The 25575-nt window shown below is 41.9% G+C and overlaps 1 protein-coding gene across 1 annotated transcript in view; it reads left to right on the top strand.

The window, feature by feature from the left end:
• Nucleotides 1-16464, top strand: part of PIK3R6 (phosphoinositide-3-kinase regulatory subunit 6) — a 74815-nt gene extending 58351 nt beyond the window's left edge. The window contains exons 15-19 of the mRNA XM_061556095.1: nucleotides 4408-4481; nucleotides 5355-5448; nucleotides 8608-8675; nucleotides 14051-14157; nucleotides 15694-16464. Of these exons, the coding sequence (XP_061412079.1) occupies nucleotides 4408-4481; nucleotides 5355-5448; nucleotides 8608-8675; nucleotides 14051-14157; nucleotides 15694-15817 (467 nt within the window). The 3' untranslated portion in view covers nucleotides 15818-16464. The remainder of the gene's footprint in view (nucleotides 1-4407; nucleotides 4482-5354; nucleotides 5449-8607; nucleotides 8676-14050; nucleotides 14158-15693) is intronic.
• The last annotated feature ends 9111 nt before the right edge of the window (nucleotides 16465-25575 follow it).

The following is a 25575-nucleotide window of genomic DNA, read 5'->3' as shown; positions in this document are numbered from 1 at the left end:
TCGATAGATTATATTTTTTTAATACTGTGCATGTACTAGGTGACGTTTCAGGCAATGGCCATATATAGAGAGGCCAGGTAGATCAAGTCGATAATAAGAGTTGAAGACTGCACTTTACACCATGGGGAACGATAAGAATTAAGTGTAAAAAAAATGTCAGTATATATGTTTGTATGTTGCTACTTTTTTCGCACCGTACGTAGCCAACCGTGCTAATCGGAGGTGCAATGAAAAGTAGTTTTTTCATTGGCATACCGTATGTAGCTATTGAGTAAAAGGCAACCCATCCGTAATGAATGGTATTACTAAATAACGAATTGGTATTAAAAGCTAAATGATCAAATCTTGCTGGCACATTGCACTATCGATAAAACTGCTGTAGGGAGGTAAAGAAACAAAAAAACAACAGAGCAAAATTCAAGTTTTATCACGTAGGCTTTGTGATTCAGTAATGGATACCCATTAGAATTTATATGCATACATTAACCCCCCCCCCCCCCACCTCTGGCCTTCGCACCTAATTGGCTCATAATTGACGAAATCACATTTATCTCTCTATTTAAGACCGAAACGGGAGGATGTATCCACAAATCTGGCTGTCACCTGATGATGCTAATTGTAATTACTGCCGAAACGTCGTACTCGAATTGTGAATGTTATGGGTTTACTCTCCAACACACCGGTGTGCTGTACCAGCAACGAATTGGCGTGTTTTTGTTTACGTGACAACCCTTACTAATTGGCTGTGTTATTCGGTGACAGGTTTATTTACGCGATCTAACCAAAAAAACCTCTATTATGGATAATATTCGTCACGAAAGCCTACTGCGTGTTACATGGGGTTATGGAAGCTCTTGAGATTAGCATAATCCGCTTAGCAATGCTGCACCAAATAACTTGTTCGATTATGAAATATCGTGTGTTATTACAAGCTGTTTATATTGTAGATAATTGTCATTGAGGACTTAAAGCTGGTAGAATTAACACCAAAAATAAAATGCAGGCCAAACGCATTTATCCATGCCTCATTTAACCATCACCAATCGAAAGTGCAACTTGCTTATTTTTCTTTTCTATGAACGTCAAATAAATTGAAGGAAGCTTACAAAGGCCAAAAAAAAATAATTGTCCACATAAATAAAAATATATGACAAGGAATTATTATTTTATATTAGATAATACGAAAGAATAGTCCATGCAAACTGCGCTATAGAAAGCCGAGATGATGATTATTCACGAGTTCAAAGTCCAAGGCTGACAGCATTCTACGTAAATACAGGTCAACTGTTGCAGGTCACAACAAAGTGATTGTCCTGTAATTACAAAGATCGCTTTTGTTGTTGTCTGTTGTAAGACGTGGTCATTGTGCGGCAGCGTCACGGCCAAATTGATCCTCCGACAGACCACTGGCCCTTGCTGTCACATACGTGTCGACATCCGAGAGCAATGCAAAGCGACTGGAAGAAAAAAATAACAACACGTGATATTCTGCAGAGCAAATTCCATACCGCAGTGAAATGCACGCAATTTGCATCACCATATGCCATTAAGAGACTTGTAGGAAAAACTAAAAACTCAAGTGTCGGAGTCGGCATATCTAGCATAGTGGCTGTACGCTAAGGACGCTTTGAAATAATATGCTGTGAAGAAGTGCCATTGCCCAAAGCATGCCATATAATATATAAGTATATTAACACATTCGTCTACAACACTGTGGCCTCAAAATAAAAATGTATATAAACGGCGACGTTTTGGGTAACGGCCCTTCTTCATAGCACGTTATATATGTGTGCGAGTTTTCTTTCAAGGCAGTGTCGTTGATGAGTGCGTGTTCAGTTTATTTAGTTGTGCACCACTGCCATTGTAGCGGCATCACGAAACATTCCGTTCAATAGTGGAGATGGTGCCCCGAGCGACATTTTACTTCTTGAGAGACATTTCCAAATCTATTCTCCGAATCAGAAACCTCAATTTATCTGGGAGAAATCCCATGAGCTGTGAAGCTCTTTTTCAGATGTCCAGTGGGGGCAGGTCAGAAAGTTACAACAACAAACAACACAACAACACGTGATAGGAGTGCAAAGTATAGGAAAGGTAAGAACTGTCAGAAACTCTGTTCTCATTCTAGGGTTCGCAGCTAAATAAATGTATATTTATAACGCATAGACCTTCAAACATAAAACCTCCATCGGCTGTTTCATTTGGTAGTTATAGCAACCTCAATAAAAGGGATTAAAGTTAAGTGAATGTAAGCGTGCGCACAGCGACTGTTATTATTCGAAGAAAGTTAAATTAAAATATTTCGTATCACTCCACCCACATGCTAAAAGTAATTGACTGAAGCCCACAGACGTCCTTGGTCTCTTGTTGCAGGGAGAGAAAAAACAATTCAATTCCTCCTTGAATGTGGTCGCGCTGGGAGTGGGACCCCTCTCTGTCTTTCAAGGGATAGACATTGCCCCCTAGTGTCCTATTCCCATTACTACACTCCAAATCTGTTTTTTTTCAGTACCCCTGAGCTCAGAAGCGCTTAAGTGCGGGTTTCGCCAATAACAAGCACACCGTTTCCGTGACAGACATAACACATGTGAGAGAAAAAGATGGATAATACTAATTTTAAAAAGGCAAGAGATGGTATAATTTCAAATGTATATGTTAAAAGTTTTAAATCAATTCAGGAAGAAGAAAAAAGTGCAAGATTATGCATAAAAAATAACAATACGGTAATGAACTCGTGGATTTGATAATTGCACTAAATGAATGAATAATTTTTTTATGTGCATGCGAATACATTTAAATACATTTCGGAGCCAATTTTAAGTCGGATCACGGCATATTCGAACGTAACTTTTCGTTGTGCTGAGGGTGGCCTGAAATAGCGCTGTTCACAATAAAAATCGCTGTTAAATTAATGATAATTACTTATTTATACAGGAATCCAGATTGAGATATTCAGGAGGGTCCTGCATCGGATGACTTTGAATTACCAAGTTTTCAGCCAATTAATGAGCGTTTACATATGCAAGATGATAGCACCTGGATAAATCCATTAGAGTTTTTTTTGGGTTAGATCGCGTAAATATAAAAATGTGTCTTTAAAACCCACCATCACCCGACACAGCCAACTAGTAAGGGTTGTCACGTAAACAGAACGTGGTCAATTCGTCACTAGTACAGCACACCGGTGTGTTGGAGAGCCAAGCCACAACATTTACAAACCTAGTACGACGTTTCGCCAGTAATTACAACTGGCTTCATCAGGCGACAGCCAGATTTGTGGAGAAGTCTCAACTGTTTGGTTCCTTATATAGAGACTTAGATATGTGTTAAACTCACCTGGAGAAAACCCACACGTGCGAGGTAGCAACACTCTATCCCATTACAGACGGCACAGATGATATTAGTCCACACTTGTTGTACCGCCAGCTGAATTGTGTTTCGTAGGCCTTCAGCGATAACTTTCTGCAGTTGGTAGTGCTGCTGCCCCATGTCACGACTACCGCCACTGTCACTCCGCTTGTCGCATGCGTAGCACAACAACGCCGCCTTGTCTTCCCTTGCAACAACTCCCTATTGAGGATGAGGCCGTGCGAAAAACACGATTCGAAGATGTTCTTGCTAATTTTGCAATGACAAAATCTCGAAAAGTTCATCTCCGGTGTTAATTTCTCTCTCACCTTATGAGAAAGAAAAACAATTGACATGACTCTGCCTCTTTGTATATACACGGTGCCTATCTTTGCTCTTTATATGAAAATATATTTATTCAAGAAGATATCTGGGTTATATTTTTTATCACGCAAAAAAATAGGGCCATTAGTTGTCGTAGGCCCTAGGCACAGTGCCTACAATGCCTACTGGTGGTACAGCAATGGGAAGGGGAGTTTCGCGACATCTGTGTGTGATCCACCAACCGTTGCTGCTGCCTCCACATTACTGGATTACATAATCTGGATATAAGCACACCGAATATAAGCACAGTTATACTGGTAGGAACCTCCTGGTTACACCAGCCCACAGGGGATTATTGTGTCCGTCCGTCCGTCGTGCAGGGAGGGGCTGGGTTGGGAGGGAGGGGCTGGGTGGGGAGAGTGGGGCTGGGTGGGGGGTGGGAGGGATGGGGCTGGGTGGGGAGGGGCTGGTCACCCCGTGGTGCCCTTATAAAACTCAACGTTTAACCGACTCACGCCGGCTTGTGCCCGCCCTCACAGTCGGGCATATTTGCGGAATACACCACGCCGCTGTTGACCCTGGCCATTGACCGAGCAACCCAACGTTCCTACCAGCTCCCTCCGCAGGAATGTGTTTCACACCTCGAGTGCAGCAGTTTTCCAATTGTAATAAGTAAATCATTTTTACTTCATTTACTTCAATCGCATGATGATTTGATTGTGATTATGTTTCTAGATAAGACTGTGCAAAGAAAAGCATCACTCCCCGATGAGAAAGAAGCCTTGCTATTCGAGATCCAATACACAAAGGTAACTATGAGGACCTCGCAAAAGGATATTCAAAACAATGCACGGTCCCCTATTTAAAAATTGCCCGGATCCCGTGTTAATGCTATTTTACAGCTTGATTAGAACACAAAATGCGATTTGATACGATATTGCTTTTTATATATGTTATTCATATACGTTAAAAATAATCGCATTCCCATCACTCATTCAGGACCACCAACAAAAATGTACGCCGTATGATGAAGATGTAGTTGCCTGCGGCCTATAATTTATGGCTGCGATGGATGAATAGTCTTGAAAACGACATTTCCCTTTAATGTCGAGAGGGATTTTTTTTTATTGCAGCACCAGTTCAGTTATCAGATATTAACTTTCCAGAACATATTGTATAGTACACTGTATTCTGTCATATCTTCTATAATCATAGAGTACATTGTAGTAGGTTTTTACCCTTTCAACTGGTACAAAACTGACACCTTTATACAAGGGATCAGGTTTGCAATAACCACAACACAAGCAGTCAAAATGCAAACAAAAAGAAACAACTCTGATAATGATAATGATATGCACTGTCCTTGAAGTTGATTGGTGCACACCCGAGACAGCTTTTCTTAGAACCTAGTCTCCATTGGTGTTGGACCAGATGACGCCAAAAGGCGTACAACTCAAAAATACTCTGATAGTGCACTGTTTTTGAGTTTCCACCATTGCAATATCCTATCACAGACCAATGATGTGTGCAGTATCAGAGATTTATCAACAAAGCAAGTGACGGTGTTTCTCAGAGGTGTCGTTAGCAATGGGAATGGTGATGTGTGGGTTCCGGGATTACCCGAAGAATGTTGAAACGTTTAAATGTTGTGCAGATGGCTCACTCTGAATTACTGTGCGCAGGTGCCCGTGTGCACGCCCATGTCTGCGATGCTCGTCAAGATGTCAAAGTTTCTCACTGCGATCAAGATAGAGGCCATCACTGCTGACGGCACAGGTGCAATTGCATCTTCATGTTGCAGGAAGAACTAGTAGGGATAGTCCGAGTGGCCTAGTGGACAGCGGCGAACACGGCTTGCCACCGAGACCATTTTGCATCGGGACTAACGGTGCAACTGTGGCATTCTATTCACAGTACTACACTACAGCATGCCAGTACCAAAGCCCATATCCAGAATTTGAAATTTAGCATTCATCGGTGAACAACATACAGGGTGGGCTGTTTGGAAGTGGTGAGAGGCGGGCCACGCTAGCGAGATGTGAACTGCCTCGATCCCGACCCTGACGCCTATTGTATATTTAGAGTTTGCATGTTCTCCCCGTGGTCGCATGCATTTTGTCTCCGAGTTCTCCCATTTTTCCCTGCACATTTAAAATCACGCGTTTAAGAGTATTTGGCTGCTATAAATTTCCACATGATAATCCATTTCGTTGAGCTATCATTTGAAGCCAGGTCGCTTCTGAAAAATATCTATATAGCTCAGCGGGCCTTACCTGGTAAAATAAAATAAAAATTTCGTTAAATAGTTTAATATATAGATACCCCACTGACTTATCATGACCCTCTTCATGCTCTTCTCAATATTGCCATTGAATATTTGGATGGCAATGGATCCATAACTTACAGAGGAAAGCGTTAAAAGATGTCGATTGAGATCAATGCGAGACGTGTTGGAGGCTTTGAAACAAAATATTACATTCCGTGTAATTTATCTTGTTTTGGTGGGGTGTCTATAAATGGATCACCATTTATATACTTACTGTGTCCTCCACAGGGTTAGGGGGGGGAGCAGTGGCACATCGGTAAGGTCACCGGCATAATTCACCGTTGCCGAATGTAAACATTCTAAAGCGGTGAAAGGAAAACGTTTTGGGAGGCAGCAGACGAGACAGGCAGGCGGCCACACAATCACTGGGTCAACCGAATGACCATTCACAAAGCACAGAGGCCGTGTCTCAAGAAGCCACGCGTGCACTCGCCCGTGCGCCTGCCTCTCTCTGCCTGTCGCTCCGACCTCACCTCACCTCACTCCCTACCACACGTCCATCCATCCGAGAAAAAAAAACATTCCTTTCTCTATACACCGATCACACCCCCCCCCCCCCCCGCTCAGTGCCTGCTTACGTCTCAATGCCTGCGAAACTCGCACTTATCTGGGTCTCTCCTGGCCACTGCCATCGACAACAACTCTCCACTCCTGCTGGATCAATCCAGGCTGCAAACTAATTTTCCTGGCCATAGTCTTTGCTTGTAAATCAACTCGTGCAGCTTTTTTTGACGTTCCTTTTGAAATTCAAACTTTACCATTACCTCTGTGTCATTTGTAGCATCTAAATATACAGCCCCTTTTGTAATTTCACTGCAGGATGGAGGGCCTCCCCATGCCATCATGTGATTTGTGGGGGGGAGTTATTTGACCATATTTCACCACGGTGGTCAGTGCGGGTGAAATGTGGTCAACCAATCCTCTTGACTGATACGGCACGGGGCAGCCTTCATCCAGGAGTGGATTCATATAGAGTTGGTAATTATTGTGATTATGGTTAGATAATGGAGCAGGCATTTGTTCATGTGGTTAGAATACTTAGCACACACAAATGGCTGCGTGTTAAAATCCTGGCTTCGAGTGAACTCTGCCTATCATCATCCTTCCTGCATTGATGCGGTACAGCACTCCGACGGGTTTTTGAAATGTACCATGTGTTGTTCGGCAATGATGTTTGACGTTTCACTCTACGTTCTGGGGAAATCTTAAAAATAATTCACCTCCTGAAGACTCGAACAGCACGTGGAGCAAAACGGTGGACAGCATGCCAAATAAAAATGCGGTACATCCCAAAAAAACACCTCAAAGTGCAAGATGCGTGCCAATTTTGTGGGAAATCATTGTTGGTTGTCCTACGTGGAGGCTTATCACCATGAATATGTGGAATTTATACCATTGGAATTTACACAATGAATGTGGGATGTACACCATTGGAATTTACACCGTGAATATATTGAATTTACACCATTGGGATTTACACCATTGGGATTTGCACCATGAATGTGGAATTTACAACATTAGCTCAGGGCCACCAACAGACAGCACCACCCTGTACTGTTATTTGAGCACAAGAGACACTTTGATTTATTTTTACTCTATTACACTGATATACCCAGGAACATTGCTTATCAATCTCAATGGATATCTAGCTCGTGCTGAATGATAATAATAATGAAATATCTGGGTCTTGCGTTGCAAATAGCCAATGACGTTTCGTGACCATTCTGACATTTACAATTTACCAGCGAAACGTCGTACTACTAAAATTGTAAATGTTGTGGATTTACTCTCCAACACGCCGGTGGGCTTAAGTAGTAATTGGCGCGTTTTGTTTAAGGGACAAACCTTACTGGTTGTGTCGGGTGGTGGAGGGTTATAACACATTTATACTTACGCGTTCTAACCCAAAAACCTTTATTATGAATATTGGTCACGAAAGCCTACGTGTTAAAGCCTTGTTGTATTCTGCCCCCTAGTGATAAGTATTCATACATAATTATATCGGAAAAATTCACAAACTGAATGCACTTTTAAGCAGAATTGGGCTATCCGATTATTTCAGTGGTCGATTGCCACCGATTATCGATTTCATTGCCCGACGAAATAAATAACATGACATTTAGAAGGATAAATGTGACAACCTGCGACGCCCCTTGTGCCGCTGGACGGTAGGTTATGAGCGGACTTTGTGACGTCATTGGTGCTGGGCGTGGCTTATAGGAGTTTCCCTCCTTCGGGAGGCAGAAGGTGCGGGTGGCTAGGCCTGAGTAATAGACTGCAAGAAGAGAGGTCGATTGCAACGTTTTTGTCGATTGACTCAAATTAACTCATCGTCCCAATTCTACTTTTATGCAGTTAGTAAAAAAAATGGAATACTGCAGATAAAATGTTCCCGGCTCATAGTGCTACCGTTTACAATTGCATACCATGTGATTTGGATTTGGCCACTTCGTGCGGGGGGGTGGCGGTGCAGGCGTGGGGGCAGAGGGCGTGAAAGTTTCTCATTGACAAGCATTAACGTCTGTGTGACATGTTGGCCGCATTGTGTGCAAACCGCCACTCACAACCCCGCCTTCTCATCCCCGTGTTGCAACTCGTCCCGTGTGAAGATGCCGGTGGCCTCACTGTGACGTTCATGGAAACGAGCAACGCAAAGGGCCGCCGTTCGAATGACAAGGTATCGAACAATGCCCATCAAATTAAGATAGTTTATTGTGTTACTTTAAATCTCAATCTACGCGAGTTCTGAGGGCTACACGTAACATTTTTCACAGCATCACACCAGAAAGTGCAATAAAGTGCTTGTGCAAGACATATAAGTGCAGCAACAATCGTTGTTACACTGGACCACACTCCTATGTCTGTGCTGCTCACCTTCGCCAATGCGCACCGATCATCAGCGTGGAGAAGAATGGTGACACAACGAATTAAAAAAAAACGAGAAAAGATAGGCAACTGAACGTCGCCATGTCAGGGCGAGAAAAATATATTACTAGGTCATTCTGCAATATGATTCTATTATAGGATTTTATACCAGTGGAAACATGTTCTGACGTATATCTAAACGACAATACCATAGGTGCAATATCATACATTTTAAAAGCCCACAAATAATATCTACTTAAGCAATTATAAAAGGGGATTGCCTGAAACGTCGCCTATTATATATTTATAATTTTGAGGCAGTGTCATTGACAAAGGTGTTTTTTTACGTATATTTGTGCTTGTACACCACTGCCAATGCAGCAGTGTTACGAAATAATTTGTAGATTTTAGCAAAGAAGACAACTTTGGCCTGACCCATCATGAGATCAGTTATAGTAGAGTCAAATCATCACTACGTTTGGTACTCACGCCATAGTCATAGTGCAAGGCTATCGCAAAGACACCGCTGGGTATAGTCTACGGTAGTTTCACAGTATGGGACGGTGTTGCTATGAGCTTTCCTAAGCAACTAATGTATTGTTATTATTGTCATCTTAATGCATACAGTGTTGTTCTACAATGTAAACGGTACCTGCAATATCTAACCCGGTGTTTTTCATTGCAAGGCCCACAGGCCACTAACGGCCCCTGGTGGCCTTTAGTGCGGCCCCTGATATGCTGCCCCCCACAATACATAAAGAGTGAAAACTCCCCCCCAACATCATCATCATCATCGTGCTGTCAAACCCCAATGGTTTCAAATGTGCGGCGGCCCTCACACTGCAGATGTCTTATCGGAAAAAAGTGCCCCCCCCCTCTGAAAATTAGTGAAGAACACTGCTCTAGTTATAAATTAGTGAAGAACACTGCTCTAGTTATAAATTAGTGAAGAACACTGCTCTAGTTATAAATTAGTGAAGAACACTGCTTTAGCTATGAATTAGTGAAGAACACGGCTTTAGTTATAAATTAGTGAAGAACACTGCTCTAGTTATACATTAGTGAAGAACACTGCTCTAGTTATACATTAGTGAAGAACACTGCTCTAGTTATACATTAGTGAAGAACACTGCTTTAGCTATGAATTAGTGAAGAACACTGCTCTAGTTATAAATTAGTGAAGAACACTGCTTTAGCTATGAATTAGTGAAGAACACTGCTTTAGCTATGAATTAGTGAAGGACACTGCTCTAGTTATACATTAGTGAAGAACACTGCTCTAGTTATAACTTAGTGAAGAACACTGCTTTAGCTATGAATTAGTGAAGAACACTGCTCTAGTTATAAATTAGTGAAGAACACTGCTCTAGTTATACATTAGTGAAGAACACTGCTCTAGTTATACATCAGTGAAGAACACTGCTCTAGTTATAACTTAGTGAAGATCACTGCTCTAGTTATACATTAGTGAAGATCACTGCTCTAGTTATAACTTAGTGAAGAACACTGCTCTAGTTATAACTTAGTGAAGAACACTGCTTTAGCTATGAATTAGTGAAGAACACTGCTCTAGTTATAAATTAGTGAAGAACACTGCTCTAGTTATACATTAGTGAAGAACACTGCTCTAGTTATACATTAGTGAAGATCACTGCTCTAGTTGTACATTAGTGAAGAACACTGTTCTAGTTATACATTAGTGAAGATCACTGCTCTAGTTATACATTAGTGAAGATCACTGCTCTAGTTATAAATTAGTGAAGAACACTGCTCTAGTTATACATTAGTGAAGAACACTGCTCTAGTTATACATTAGTGAAGATCACTGCTCTAGTTGTACATTAGTGAAGAACACTGTTCTAGTTATACATTAGTGAAGATCACTGCTCTAGTTATACATTAGTGAAGATCACTGCTCTAGTTATACATTAGTGAAGAACACTGCTCTAGTTATACATTAGTGAAGATCACTGCTCTAGTTATACATTAGTGAAGAACACTGTTCTAGTTATACATTAATGAAGAACACTGCTCTAGTTATACATCAGTGAAGATCACTGCTCTAGTTATACATTAGTGAAGAACACTGCTCTAGTTATACATTAGTGAAGAACACTGCTCTAGTTATACATTAGTGAAGAACACTGCTCTAGTTATACATTAGTGAAGATCACTGCTCTAGTTATACATTAGTGAAGAACGCTGCTCTAGTTATACATTAGTGAAGAACACTGCTCTAGTTATACATTAGTGAAGAACACTGCTCTAGTTATATATTAGTGAAGAACACTGTTCTAGTTATAAGTTAGTGAAGAACACTGCTCTAGTTATACATCAGTGAAGAACTCTGCTCTAGTTATACATTAGTGAAGAACACTGTTCTAGTTATACATTAGTGAAGATCACCGCTCTAGTTATACATTAGTGAAGAACTCTGCTCTGGTTATAAATCAGTGAAGAACACTGTTCTAGTTACACATTAGTGAAGAACACTGTTCTAGTTACACATTAGTGAAGAACACTGCCCTAGTTATACATTAGTGAAGAACACTGCTCTAGTTATACATTAGTGAAGAACACTGCTCTAGTTATACATTAGTGAAGAACACTGCTCTAGTTACACATTAGTGAAGAACACCGCTCTAGTTATACATTAGTGAAGAACACTGCTCTAGTTATACATTAGTGAAGAACACTGCTCTAGTTACACATTAGTGAAGAACACTGCTCTAGTTATACATTAGTGAAGAACACCGCTCTAGTTATACATTAGTGAAGAACACTGCTCTAGTTATACATTAGTGAAGAACACTGCTATAGTTATACATTAGTGAACAACACTGCTCTAGTTATACATTAGTGAAGATCACTGCTCTAGTTATACATTAGTGAAGATCACTGCTCTAGTTATACATTAGTGAAGAACACCGCTCTAGTTATACATTAGTGAAGAACACTGCTCTAGTTATACATTAGTGAAGAACACTGCTATAGTTATACATTAGTGAAGAACACTGCTCTAGTTATACATTAGTGAAGAACACTGCTCTAGCTATACATTAGTGAAGAACTCTGCTCTAGTTATACATTAGTGAAGAACACTGCTTTAGTTATACATTAGTGAAGAACACTGCTCTAGTTATACATTAGTGAAGAACACTGCTCTAGTTATTCATTAGTGAAGAACTCTGCTCTAGTTATACATTAGTGAAGAACACTGCTTTAGTTATACATTAGTGAAGAACACTGTTCTAGTTATACATTAGTGAAGAACACTGCTCTAGTTATACATTAGTGAAGATCACTGCTCTAGTTATACATTAGTGAAGAACACTGTTCTAGTTATACATTAGTGAAGAACACTGTTCTAGTTATACATTAGTGAAGATTACTGTTCTAGTTATACATTAGTGAAGATCACTTCTCTAGTTATAACTTAGTGAAGAACACTGCTCTAGTTATACATTAGTGAAGAACACTGCTCTAGTTATACATTAGTGAAGAACACTGCTCGAGTTATACATTAGTGAAGATCACTGCTCTAGTTATACATTAGTGAAGAACACTGCTTTAGTTATACATTAGTGAAGAACACTGCTCTAGTTATACATTAGTGAAGAACACTGCTCTAGTTATACATTAATGAAGAACACTGCTCTAGTTATACATTAGTGAAGAACACTGCTCTAGTTATACATTAGTGAAGATCACTGCTCTAGTTATACATTAGTGAAGAACACTGCTTTAGTTATACATTAGTGAAGAACACTGCTCTAGTTATACATTAGTGAAGAACACTGCTCTAGTTATACATTAGTGAAGAACACTGCTCTAGTTATACATTAGTGAAGAACTCTGCTCTAGCTATACATTAGTGAAGAACACTGCTCTTGTTATACATTAGTGAAGAACACTGCTCTAGCTACACATTAGTGAAGATCACTGCTCTAGTTATACATTAGTGAAGAACACTGCTCTAGTTATACATTAGTGAAGATCACTGCTCTAGTTATACCTTAATGAAGATCACTGCTCTAGTTATACATTAGTGAAGAACACTGCTCTAGTTATACATTCGTGGAGAACACTGTTCTAATCTTTCAATAACGTAGAACAGTATTTTCTCCCCAACACAAGTGTAACTACTGCGGGGAACCATTCCAGTTGAGTTCTTTGCCTCAGTAATGCAAACAGCCACATCGCGCCCGAGTTTCTTGGACGTTGATGATAAAAAATGTACTCCGAGACACACCCCCCTCCAGCTGTTTCATCCAGGTTATGGGACTTTCTAGCAAAGTATTGCGACTGCGTAACTCGTGCAATTTTTGAAGTAAGATAGCACTATTCTGTACTGCAGTGCATTATTCATGATTTAATTGAATGTTTTACAGTGGTTTTATCGTCTTTGGGAACAGCGAACAGAGCAAATTGTATGTTTCATGATTTATTAGAATGTTGTATAGTAATTGTATCGTCTTTGGAAATAGCGAACATAGCAAATTGTATTATGCGTTTTAACGCTCGTATGTGTTGTTTGTTTAATATTAGACACCTAATTCTAGATTTGAAGCTTTCGTGACTGCAAGGATTCATATTCTTAGGTAGTCACGTAGGTAAAAAATAATAATACAATATTTTTTTATTATTATTTTTTCCCTACGTGACTTTACCGAAATAAAATAATATTTTTTTTTACCTATGTGACTGTACCGAAAAAAACCTAAGAATTAGACACCTAACCTATGCATCCATTTAGAGCGCCGCTTACACTCACGATGATCCACGCGTCGAATCACGCGCGTGAGAATGGACTGCCCTACAGAGACGGCATTCACAATGTATGCACATCATGCGAAAGTGAGACGTTACATTCCGGTGAAACAGCGCAAGCAAATGTGTAAAGATGAGGCGGATAAAAACGAGACAGTGAAAGCGAGCGAGATAGAGAGAAAAAACCGAGACAAGAAAATATGAATAACAAAACGTACACTGCACACTCTTAAATCAAAGCATATCCATGAATTAGTGACGGGGGGGGGGGGTCTCGCTTGGTAGTCAATAATTATAAGCCAAGTGGGATGTAAAGATTTGGATGGTACGGATCTCCACACAGCCCGGAGAGCAATTTTCTGTAAAAAAAAATAATAATGTGATGATGATGATTATTGAAACGCTGTCTTTTGATAGATTCCGCAGACAATAGCGCGTGTGAGTTCGATCACATTTTCTGCTCCGGGGGATGGAAGATTCACAGCGTGCTTTGACGAAGGACCTACGTTTGAGAACATCAAGAGGTATGAGGCTAAAACAATAACTCCGATTGCCTTCCTCTCTTTTTGTTACACCAAGTGACAGTGATTCTAGATACCGCTGCTGCTGTGATATTATGTATTGATAACGTTTTCACGATAGCTTCAAAGTAACTTCTGATTATGTATTTGGGTGATAACATGGGTAAACAACAGCTTACTGCAGATTATTCTTACAGTCTATGTATATATCATATTAAGTTGCCTGCTTTCTGTGCAATCAGAATAGTTTAACTTACACAGGCTGTGTGGTAAAGCACAGCTTTTGTCAATGAACCGATGGATGAGGGCCTCTCTACAACATGCGGTAAAGCACAGCTTTTGTCAATGAACCGATGGATGAGGGCCTCTCTACAACATGCAGGTGGTGTAGGTTATTTGACCATACTTCACCACGCTGGTCAGTAAAAAAAGTTATAGCTTTCGCTGCAACCCTCCCCCCTCTGCTGCCTCACAATGTAGCTGCATAGCAGAGCCTATAACAGCTGTTATGCATTGCTGGTGAATCTATTGTTGACAGTTTGATCTACACGTTAATTAAACACGTTTCAAAGAATGCATTGATACACCGCGCTCACGCATTTTGCATACTGAGAATATTTTTTGTTTAAATATATTTTATTATAGCAACAGCTGGAAAGGATTGGCTTCCAAGTCTGAAGTTCAAAACTACAGTATTGCTCTTTGCAGGGTGGCCCGGATGTCTTGTGACCCCCATTTAATTATCCGAAACTTAATATTTTTAAAGTAAGGTTTATTTTAAAAACAGAAATTAATATGCAAAGAGGAAAATTTAAGGGGTAAATTAATTGGGGGGGAGGGGGGTGTCACAAGACATCTGGACCATCCCTGTGCATAAAAGCCAACTCAGTCCATCGTCATCTGACTATGGCAACCTGTTTGCCCGTGGTGACCGCACACCCAAGCTGTATCCAGGCTCACCCCGACTTGGCCTCTGACGTCTAATTAATTGGGCACATTCCAGGTGATTTGGTTATAGGCGCGTACAGTAATTTATTTCGGTGCAGTGACTCAATATGCAAATGCTTTTGTACTTCTTTGCAGAACTCAGTCTATAGATCGCAGAAAAAAAATTCTGAAAGTGAAAAATCTACAAGTCATCAGACAATTTCGATCCAGCAGATGATAATGAAATAATATTTTAACTTTTCATTTGAAATTCAAGTACACTGCATCCTGTAAGCATCAATGTTTTACAACAATACCATTAGTATGGATATTTTTGTATACAAATCCGAGTGCTAGACCTAGATAGATTGGTGCGGCATGAAACCACGAGGCACGGCAACGACTTGGGAATGCCTTCATCCAGCCGTGGATAGATCATGGATGATTATGGTGATGAAATTGGAGTGTTATAGTCAAGTAAAACATTTTTATTACATACGTAGGTGCCTTTCTAGCACAAACCTGCCACCCAAAAGCGCCATCATCACATTCATACACAACATAAGTAAAATGATCATGCATTCTTGTTGTGTATGGGTGTGTGTGTTACAGATGTGAGGTTACTCCATGTCCAAAGCCATCAAGTGCCGAGGAAATGCCGCACCACTTACTGATGGGCAATGCTCCAGCAAATCAGTTCACTCTGCCCATCAGAATCTTCTGCCCAGCGCTGTAAAAATCTGTGAAGTGAAAACAATTGTCCACATGCTGAAGCAATCTCCTCCTCGAGCTTACTGCATTCTGATATTTGAGATGGTTTAACGTAATTGAGTGTCACTGTGATTCCACTATCTGGCCGCTGTGTGGACGAGCACTAACAGGGGCCCATATAAGACCTTCAAATCCAAAATGCTTCCCTGGGCCGTTCCCTAGCACGACGAGTTACCCTGCTCTGCGTGATATTTGAATGGATACTTCGGCTCACGCGATACCAATATCATAACTGGCACAATTGGGGGGAAATTACCCCAAAAATGTATAACACAGTATTTAAATGTTAATGTACAAAACATCTGTTCTACAATGCACAATTTTTAGTCAATAGTATATAAAGCGATTGGGATGTTTACGTGAAAGGTGTCATGAAATAATTATGGTGCTGTTGATGATGATGGATATTTGCAAGCATCCGATAACATTCTGTAATTCCACCTCAAATGCAAACGTAGTTGTAGATTTACTGAAAAGTCACTGTGTATATAGCCAATGCCACACCTCCGTTAACATGAGCGCTGTACATAATTAGGGAGTAGTAATGTTTGCCATAGAAATAGGAAGAGGGATGCTATGAAGTGCCCTGAAATACAAAGAACCATAACACTGTTCTTTGCGTGGAGCTGTTTTTGTTTTACTGTTTTTATACCGTTTACTGCATTCTACATAACACAGTCAATTCGTAGATCCATTATTGTGGAATGTTTTGCTACTCTTTGTTGCCATTTTCGAGGCATGGAAACTGTTGTTAACGACATAACACGTAATAACTGACAGCCATTTGGTCACTCTTCTATCGTATGGAAAGGTGACATTTGCAGCACGTGTATATGGCGGTTATTAAGCCATTCGGTAGACTCTCTGGCGGCTTGGTTGGTGAATGCCGATGATATTGCCCGCGAATCGCTGGTGTAGGGGGCAATTCTGGGTCACGTGGTGATCCACGGTCTGGCTCTGGTGGCCACAGCAGTTACAATGCGGACTGTTCTTCATTTTTCCATCGATGAAGGTGACCGCTTCTGCCGTACCCTGTTCTGTAGTGATTTTGGGCTGACCATTGTTTCCTGGGTAGGAGTCGAACCCAGGACGTTACTGCGTGGGATCGGTAGCTCTTTGTCATTCCACTGCTGGATGAAGGTCTTCCGGTGCTGCATCATTCTTGGGAGATATCTGATCATACTTCACCATCCTGTGCTGTGTGGGTTGGTGAAGGGGGGCCATAAACAGTTCAGATATCACTCCCCACTGATGTTAGCCGTGGCATGGGAAATGAACTCAGGTCCAGGTTCTCACCCCAGTGTACTCACCACTGCACTACCATTACACCCTAACTCTATAAATAACTTTCCTTTTCCATGAGTTGCACAATCAGGGCACTGTGACCAGGTTACATTTCTGGACGAAGAATGTATTTGGTCATTCTCAGTCTTTAACCAAGTTAACTGTGCCCCCCAGTGAATAGACATAAGATTTCCATCATTGGCGTTTTACAAGTGGTGGTACGTTTCAAACATTGATATCCTAACTTTCTACGCACGCTCCTTCATCCACCCTGGCCGATCAGCGTGTTCAAGTATGGTCAAACAACTCCCCGTGACCAACATGGTGGATGCTGGACTAGAAATGAAAACTTATTTTGCGACTGCTTTTTATTACATTACAGGATTGCGAGAAATGGATGTGTTGAGTCCTTCATCCAGCGGTGGATTGATAAAGGGCTGTAAGTTATACTGTTTTAAGCTGGATATAAGCACACCTTATATAAGCAACGTGATCTCATTGGTGGGGGAGAAGGCAAACAGAAAAGTTCTGATACACAATGTTTTATGTATAAGCGCAGCTGGCCCTCGCTTCCGAGATGTATGCTAATATCCAGCATATACTGTATTATTGCAAAATAACTTTGTAATTGGCTGCATGGATTTGAATTGCTCCATGTGAAAGCTTACTGGCATTGGATACCTCTGAGTTAAGTGGCCTCGAAGCCCCCTTCCCCCCCCCAGGCAAAGTTTCTGGCAGACATTTGGCAAGTTAGCCATGCCAAGCTGAGTCATGCGTTTAATGACTGACAATTCGAACCTGGGATTTGATTTCAACCACAAAACCAATACGTGTACTGTATTTACGTTTATCTTCCAGCATCCACCTGGTATTGACATTTTCTTTGCGTGTATGGACCGTGTCCCTATGCCTAAGAAAATTACAGTGTATTTCTGTTGGAAAAAAAAACACTTTTGAAATGGGCCCCATGTTTTGCCCTATACTTTCAACATTTCTGTCAAAACATACACAATTCTGTTTCAAAGAAGATCCTACCATTGTCCCAAGTTCTAACCTGAGGATAACAGTCATTCTAAATGGAGGAGAAGCCTTGCCACAGTGGTTGGCACATTATACCATGAACTCGGCGACCTGGGTTTGATTTCTGGCCATGGCTAACATTAGTGGAGCATGATATCTGAATCATTCCGGACCTCCCCACTTCAACCCGCATTTACCATTGTGGAATATGGTCAAACAAGACCCATACCTGACACAAGCATATTATGGCATTGGATACCAGCGACTGATCACGTAAATCACATTAAACATATTTCCCCTTAAATTACTTGCGTAGCGTTGCAAAAGGTATCGTGAGAATGTCACTTGAACTATTTTTATTCAACCATTCCTAGCTTTTTAATTGGCTATTAAGTAGTTGTTGTTTTTCTGCTAATAATTGTATTGCACATGTCAAGCCATAGCCATGTTGGTCATCGGGGTTGATTGACTGCACCATAACAGACAGAGCAGGTTGGTGACGGGGAGAATTCGGGAGCGATACACGGATGCTTATCGCGGCCAGCAATGGAACTCAGGTCACCGAGTTCATAGGACAGTGCGATAACCACTGCGCTACTGCTCCACCCTCGATAAGTTGATGAATAACATTTATTACTTCCCTTCTACATGATAACTAGAGTTTGAGGACCACAATTTTCATGCTAGCCCTGCCGTTAGGATGTTATGGAGCTTTTGTTGTTAATAACTTCTGACATTGCCTTAAGTTTACTTGAAGATCTTAGGTAATGGTGATGCTGGCCCACTGGGGCTCTAATCAAAATACATTTTTGCCCCACACCCCATTCAATTAATGCACTCTTATTGATGTAATAGAAGAGATATAGACATGAGATAGAGATGAAATTGTGTGAGGGGAGAAAGATACAGACAAGGTGAGAGGGATCAATTGTTTTAATGCTGATTAGGATTTGAATTCAATGTTTGGTTCATCCTGATTTGTCCATGAATCCAGTGCCCCTTGAGCTCCATGGGGCCCCATGGATTTGCGTATACCTCGTATCACTATTGGTCCTTGGGATTCAACAAGGCTTTGGTGAGATAAAATAACCAAGCAAATATTAAGAAATGTGGGTAAATAAGCAACTCTTGATCAAAGTTGAGGACAAAATATTCGCGCTGTCAATTTCTGAACTTTGTTCATCTCACGGCGAGTGTTTCCGTTATTTAATTTGTAAATAATTAACTTTTTTTTATTCCGGTGGTTTGTCATGTTATACAGCAATTGGTGGTAATCAATAAACAAGCAGAATCTATCATATGAACCATTTCTGCATGAATAAAATATAAATTAAATTCACGAAAATAACTTTTTATTCCCTTTTTTTATAACATTGCAAGTTTCCGGGAGATGGTGGTGGCTTCGGGAGGCCTTCATCCAGCAGTGGAGTGACCACCGCTTATGATTATGACCGATATTCGTTTGAAGTACGCACTACAGTCAAACGTATGTCAGCAAATCCACACGTAAGGTGTTCTTAACCTGTTCTTCTTAATTTGTCAACACTGAACCTACTATACTACACTGAAATATCTGCATATGCATGCGTTGTTTGTGAAGGGTACGAAATGTGGCGTGGCGTTTGACAGCCCTCGCCAAGAGTGAACTCTGCAGAGGGCCTATTTCATGGGACCTCCGTTGCCAGTATCAAAATATAATAGGTTTTCCTCTTTTTTCTGGCAACAAAACAGGTGTTAAGATGTTAAAACACCAAACTGAAACCTTATGCAAGGAATCATGTCTGCATAAACCACATATACTTGTGGTGAAAATACAAACCAAAAACATGCTCTGGTAGTAATATGCATTGTCTTTGAAACTGACTGGTCCACACCAGAGACAGCTTTCTTTAGAGCCTAGTTTCAAACAGTGTTAGACCAGAGGACGCCAAAAGGCGAACAGCACAAAGACAATGCACTATCAGGACAATGAGAGCTGTCTCTGGTGTGGACCAATCAGTTTCAAAGATAATGTCAGAACATGTTTATTGTTTGTATTTTCACCACAAGTGGTTAATGCAGACATGATTCCTTGCAAAAGGTTTCAGTTTGGTGTATTGACATCTTAACACCTGTTTTGTTGCCAGAAAAAAAGGGAAACCCTATTCTTAGAGGGCCTATTTTTTATGTGCCTATGTTTAAAATGGGCACTGCTGAATCCTGAAAGAAATGCCACAGCGGCCAACTTACAATAGTATGACATGCGGTGCGCTACTTAACAATCATTCTTGAGGGCAGAATGAAAGGAGTTTAAGAAGCCGCCTCTTCCAAGAGTCTATATGGAAAAGTGCAATCTTGCACATGCTGTAATGCAACTGCTGGCGTGAGGGCCTCCTCTAGAGGGCGCGACAGAGAGGTCCATCGAGAGCAGTTCTTTTTAACCTGGGGTGCGAGACATGCCAGATTATTTTTAGGTCAATCATCGAAACACAAATTAATCACTGGCAGGTTCAATACAACTACTTTGTTCAATCAAACCTATGGATGTATTAACATTATACATTTGTTTTACCATTAAGAACCAAAGGGGGTGCAAGGCTGCAGTAAATAACCACTGCTCTCGAGGGTAACTTGGCCTACTCTATGACGCTCGTCAGATTTCCTGCAAGAGGCGGGGGTGCCAACACCTTATCCCACCGCGCGTGTTCTGCCAATCAAGTGTGGTGTACCTATTTATACTGCTGGGTGGATGGGCAGAAGTCGTGGCTGGAACCGCATTAAAACACATTCCTACGGAGGGAGCTGGTAGAAACGTTGGGTTGCTCGGTCAATGGCCAGGGTCAACGGCGGCGTGGTGTATTCCGCAAATATGCTCGACTGTGAGGGCGGGCACAAGCCGGCGTGAGTAGGTTAAACGTTGAGTTTTATAAGGACACCACGGGGTGACCAGCCGCTCCCCAGCCAGCCCCACCCCTCCTACCCCCCACCCAGCCCCCCCTCCCCACCCAGCCCTCCCCACTCAGGCCCTCCCCACCTAGCCCCTCCCCACCCTCCCCTCTCCACCCAGCCCGACCCCTCACATTTTTTGATGCACGACGGATGGACACAATAATCCCGTCGGCTGGTGGAACCAGGTGGTTCCTACCAGTAAAAAAATTTCAATACTGGAATCACGGTGTTGTTTGTTTGCCAAGAAAAGGCTTTTTGACTACCATTTACATATTAGATTTTGGACTATTTATAGTGTTGACCATTTCAACTTTCAAGAGAGCGAAACTTCTCTTAATCATCATCCCGATGCTTCTAATCATATTATCCACAGGACCCAATCGATCTACTCATGTTCCCTTTTATGGAAATAAAACATCCACTGGACCTCTTCATTCCCTCTCCCGCACCTCCGATTAACCGTGCTAATCGGTGGTGCAAACATGTTCACTGCGGAGTGAGATCGATACAATCAGCTCGTGTGCTCGTGCTAGATGGAGTCTTACATCACGAGAAAACTTAATCCAGCTGTTGCTTGATCATGGCTGATGCTAGTGATGTGTGGGTTCGAAGCATTTGCCATGAATACACCCAGAAGAGTAAGATACCTAAAAGACTCCAAATGAAAGATCATTAATGAAACTCAGCTGTACATTCCTTCAGCAATGAGGTCAGCCAAATGGGCTATGTTTAAAAACTACCAGTATTATATAGAAAAAAAGTCTAGGCATAATCTACAATGTGTACAACTTGCCCAGGCGCCGAGCTCTATGAAAACATGACTATTAAACAAAGTTTTATGTAAAACTTACAGCCGGAACGTACGTGCGCCGATGCTCAACATTCAACCAAATCTCACGGGGAAGAGTCCTATATAATTTCAACTTCTAACGCGCACAGTATTCACTCACCCTCGAAAAGAGAGCCTGACTCGGATGCATGACGAACAACAGGGAAGCGGTAAGGCAGCCACACGGTGAGCTGCCGCCCATAATTGCCCAAGCACTGCGGTCCTCTTTATATTAAGGCATTATTGGCGAATTAAAAAGCGTTTAAGAAGGAAACGTATTAAAACATCTAGAAAGAAAATACCTGAAAAGATATTTTAAAAAATGTGCAGTAACTATCTTCGTGTAAAACGAGACATTTTAAAATACAAATGAAGAGTCCATGAGCCACAATTGGTGTCTCGTGATTTTATTATACAGATATTTGTGGAACCACTGTTGAAGGCCCGCCTGCACCGTTTTCACGTACTTTAAGGGAAACATGTTAAATGTGGTTTGTGTGACCAGTCACTGGTTATCTGATGCCTTATACTGGTAGGAATCTCCTGGTTACACCAGCCCACAGGGGATTATTGTGTCCGTCGTGCAGGGAGGGGCTGGGTGGAGAGGGGAGGGGCTGGGTGGAGAGGGGAGGGGCTGGGTGGGGAGGGTGGGGCTGGGTGGGGAGGGGAGGGTGGGGAGGGGCTGGGTGGGGAGGGTGAGGAGGGGCTGGGTGGGGAGGGGCTGGTCACCCCGTGGTGCCCTTATAAAACTCAACGTTTAACCTACTCACGCCGGCTTGTGCCCGCCCTCACAGTCGGGCATATTTGCAGAGTACACCACGCCGCCGTTGACCCTGGCCATTGACCGAGCAATCCAATGTTCCTACCAGCTCCCTCCGCAGGAATGTGTTTGTTTGTATCAGGCATGGGAGGAACTTTTGACCAAACTTCACCCTGCTGGTCAGTACGGTTTGGTGGGAATTAAACTTCCTTCGGAGTGCGGTGCGATAAACTGCAGTGCCACCACCCCATCCCCTGCAGTGATATGAAAGAATACTGGCACCTTTTCCATTCCTACACTCCGACTTAAAACTTTCGTGACTGCAGGAATTCATATTATTGGTTCTTTCAGTAAAAGTCACGTAGATAGAAAATAAAAAATACATTGAAAATCATAAAAGCAAAAAAACCACGACGTTTCGATCGCAACACAAGCGGTCTTTATCAATGGGTTTTTTGCTTTCATTATTTTCAATTTATTTATATTTTTTAATTGTAATTTTATTTTCTATCTACGTAACATTGGTAGGTTCTAGGCAATTGTGAAAGTACCAGTCCTAGTATGTCCACAGAATAACCACTGATGACCAGCTATGCATACTTTAATAAGTTACCCTTTTGGCGTTATCTGGTCTGACATGGGTGAGAATAGACCCTAAAGAAGGCTGCCTTTGGTGAAGGCAAATTAGTTTCAAATACTGCCATATATTATCAGAGCATGTTTGTTTGCATTTTCACCACAAGTACGTGTGGTTAATGCAGGCATGATTCCTTGAAAAATGTTTCTATTTGGTGTTTGAACATCGTAACACCTGTTTTATTGCCAGAAAGGGTAAAACATATTCTTGTTTATGTTACCCTTTCATCACCATCATCAGCCATGCTCAATGGCTGGATGCAGCCCTCTTCAAGTCACTCCCGCGATGTTAGTAAATCCACCCATACGTCTGTACAAGAGATGAGATTATCGCTCCATCTCCTCGGCTGGACGTCCTCTCTGATGGGCAAATAAGCGATTGGGTTTTTCCCTTATTATGAATTAATGCACCTCACTAAAGCCAATGTCTCCATGCACATGTTTGAACAATCAATGGTACCGATTGGGTTGACGTGTTTGAAGTGTCTTCAGGTCACGAATCAGGTCAAACTATTCGACGAAGAAATCGAATGTTGACATTGATGGATACAGCTAACGCCAGTGGCTGGAGAGTTGGCTTGAGCACATGTCCACAAAGATGCGAATTTGAACTCTCCCACCCTTGGACACATCACTGGAGTCCTGTTCTCTCTCTTAAATTGCTATTTATAGAGCAATCGACGAATGTATGATATGACGTCCCACTGGTAATTACTGCACAGTATGCAGTATGTATTAAAGATATGATACAATTCTTAGATAAATGGTGTGGTGGTAATTCAACATTCCTAGGAAGTTATTGTCCACTCTGTGCTATGAAGGGATATTTCCTGAAACGTCGACTAAATATTTTGTATCTTGTTTTAAGGCAGTGTTATTGAATGTCTGGGGGTTGTTCGTGTGGGCTTTCGCGACCAGAATCATAATTCATTTTGGGACAGATCGCATACAATTAGTAGTACACTCTCCTCCATCCGACACAGCCAAAATATAGGTGTTTAACAGCCAAAATATGTTTATAAGTAAATAAATGTTAAGTTTAAACGCATTGTGGTTGAACGTGCGAACATGAACACAATAACATGTGTTATACTGCATTTCTATGGTCCCACACATCGAGTGAGATCACAATTGTTGGGTGCCACCCTTCCACCTGCGTTGACCAGCGTGGTGAAGTATGTCCAAATAACACGCTAGGCCAGGGGGGGGGGGCTCATCAAGCCGTGCATTGCAATAATGTACAGTAGTTGTAGATTTGAAGCTTTCGTGACTGCAAGGATTCATACTCTTAGGTTTTTTCGGTAAAGTCACGTAGGGGAAATAATAAAATAATAATAAAAAATTCTGTAATTTTTATTATTTTTCCTACGTGACTTTACCGAAAAAACCTAACAGAATGTACAGTAGCTTTGACAGTAATGTTGTTAGTGTTGGTTAAGTGTTAATAGAATGGCATGGTTACCACCATCACGCTTATGGCACGTGTACAATGAGCACACGTGTGTGCATGCGTGTTGTTAAGGGCACTTGCTCCAAGTCTGTTAAAGGCTTTTCACACATCTTACAATGAAACTTGCGAGTTCGTTTTTCCCTCACTTTGCCACTTAAATGTTCACAATTCCGTCGAAATTTACGTCAAAGGATAGAGATCCCTCCCCTCCGAGTGGCCCCATCCACACGAGGGGGGTAATGCGCCGATGCTTGGCGGCGGCGTCACCTCCAAACTTTCCACATCAACAACACCACAAAAAAACAAAACCACGTTTTAAAAAAAAAATCCCCGGGACGTGTCACACGTAAAATATCTTTCTTTCTTTCCTTACCCATTAAACCGAACCCAACCCAGCGCTTTAAATCTACCGAGCGGCGGATGTGTGTGGGGGTGACGTCGCCTCGCCGTGTTTACAAACAGCGCGGCCATGTCCGTGTTTATCCACCGTCTCTTCCCGCGCTTTCACCACCGACTTGCCTGCCTACCCCCCGCTCAACCACCACGCCGCTCACTTGAACATCAACAAACCGATTGCGAGCGGCGGTTACGATGGTGGTGGTGGCGTAAAGAAGCCGTGAGAAACGCCGCCACACGGGCGATAAGAGACAGACAGACACAGCAACACGTGGTGGCGCAGAGCGTTCAGGCATTGTGGGGGTAGCTCCGCGGCCATGTTACACGGGCTGGGCCCCACGCCGGCGGAACGCGCAATGCGGAGTGCGAATCCAGATTTACGGATCCGGAGCCGCGGTAGTTGAGCGCTCCCCCCTCCCC

Source organism: Lethenteron reissneri, chromosome 3 (assembly GCF_015708825.2).
Source record: "Lethenteron reissneri isolate LAM-NWPU_2019-01 chromosome 3, ASM1570882v1, whole genome shotgun sequence".
NCBI lineage: Eukaryota > Metazoa > Chordata > Hyperoartia > Petromyzontiformes > Petromyzontidae > Lethenteron > Lethenteron reissneri.
Note: the sequence above shows the minus strand (reverse complement) of the source record. Positions and strands in the feature narration are given on the sequence as shown.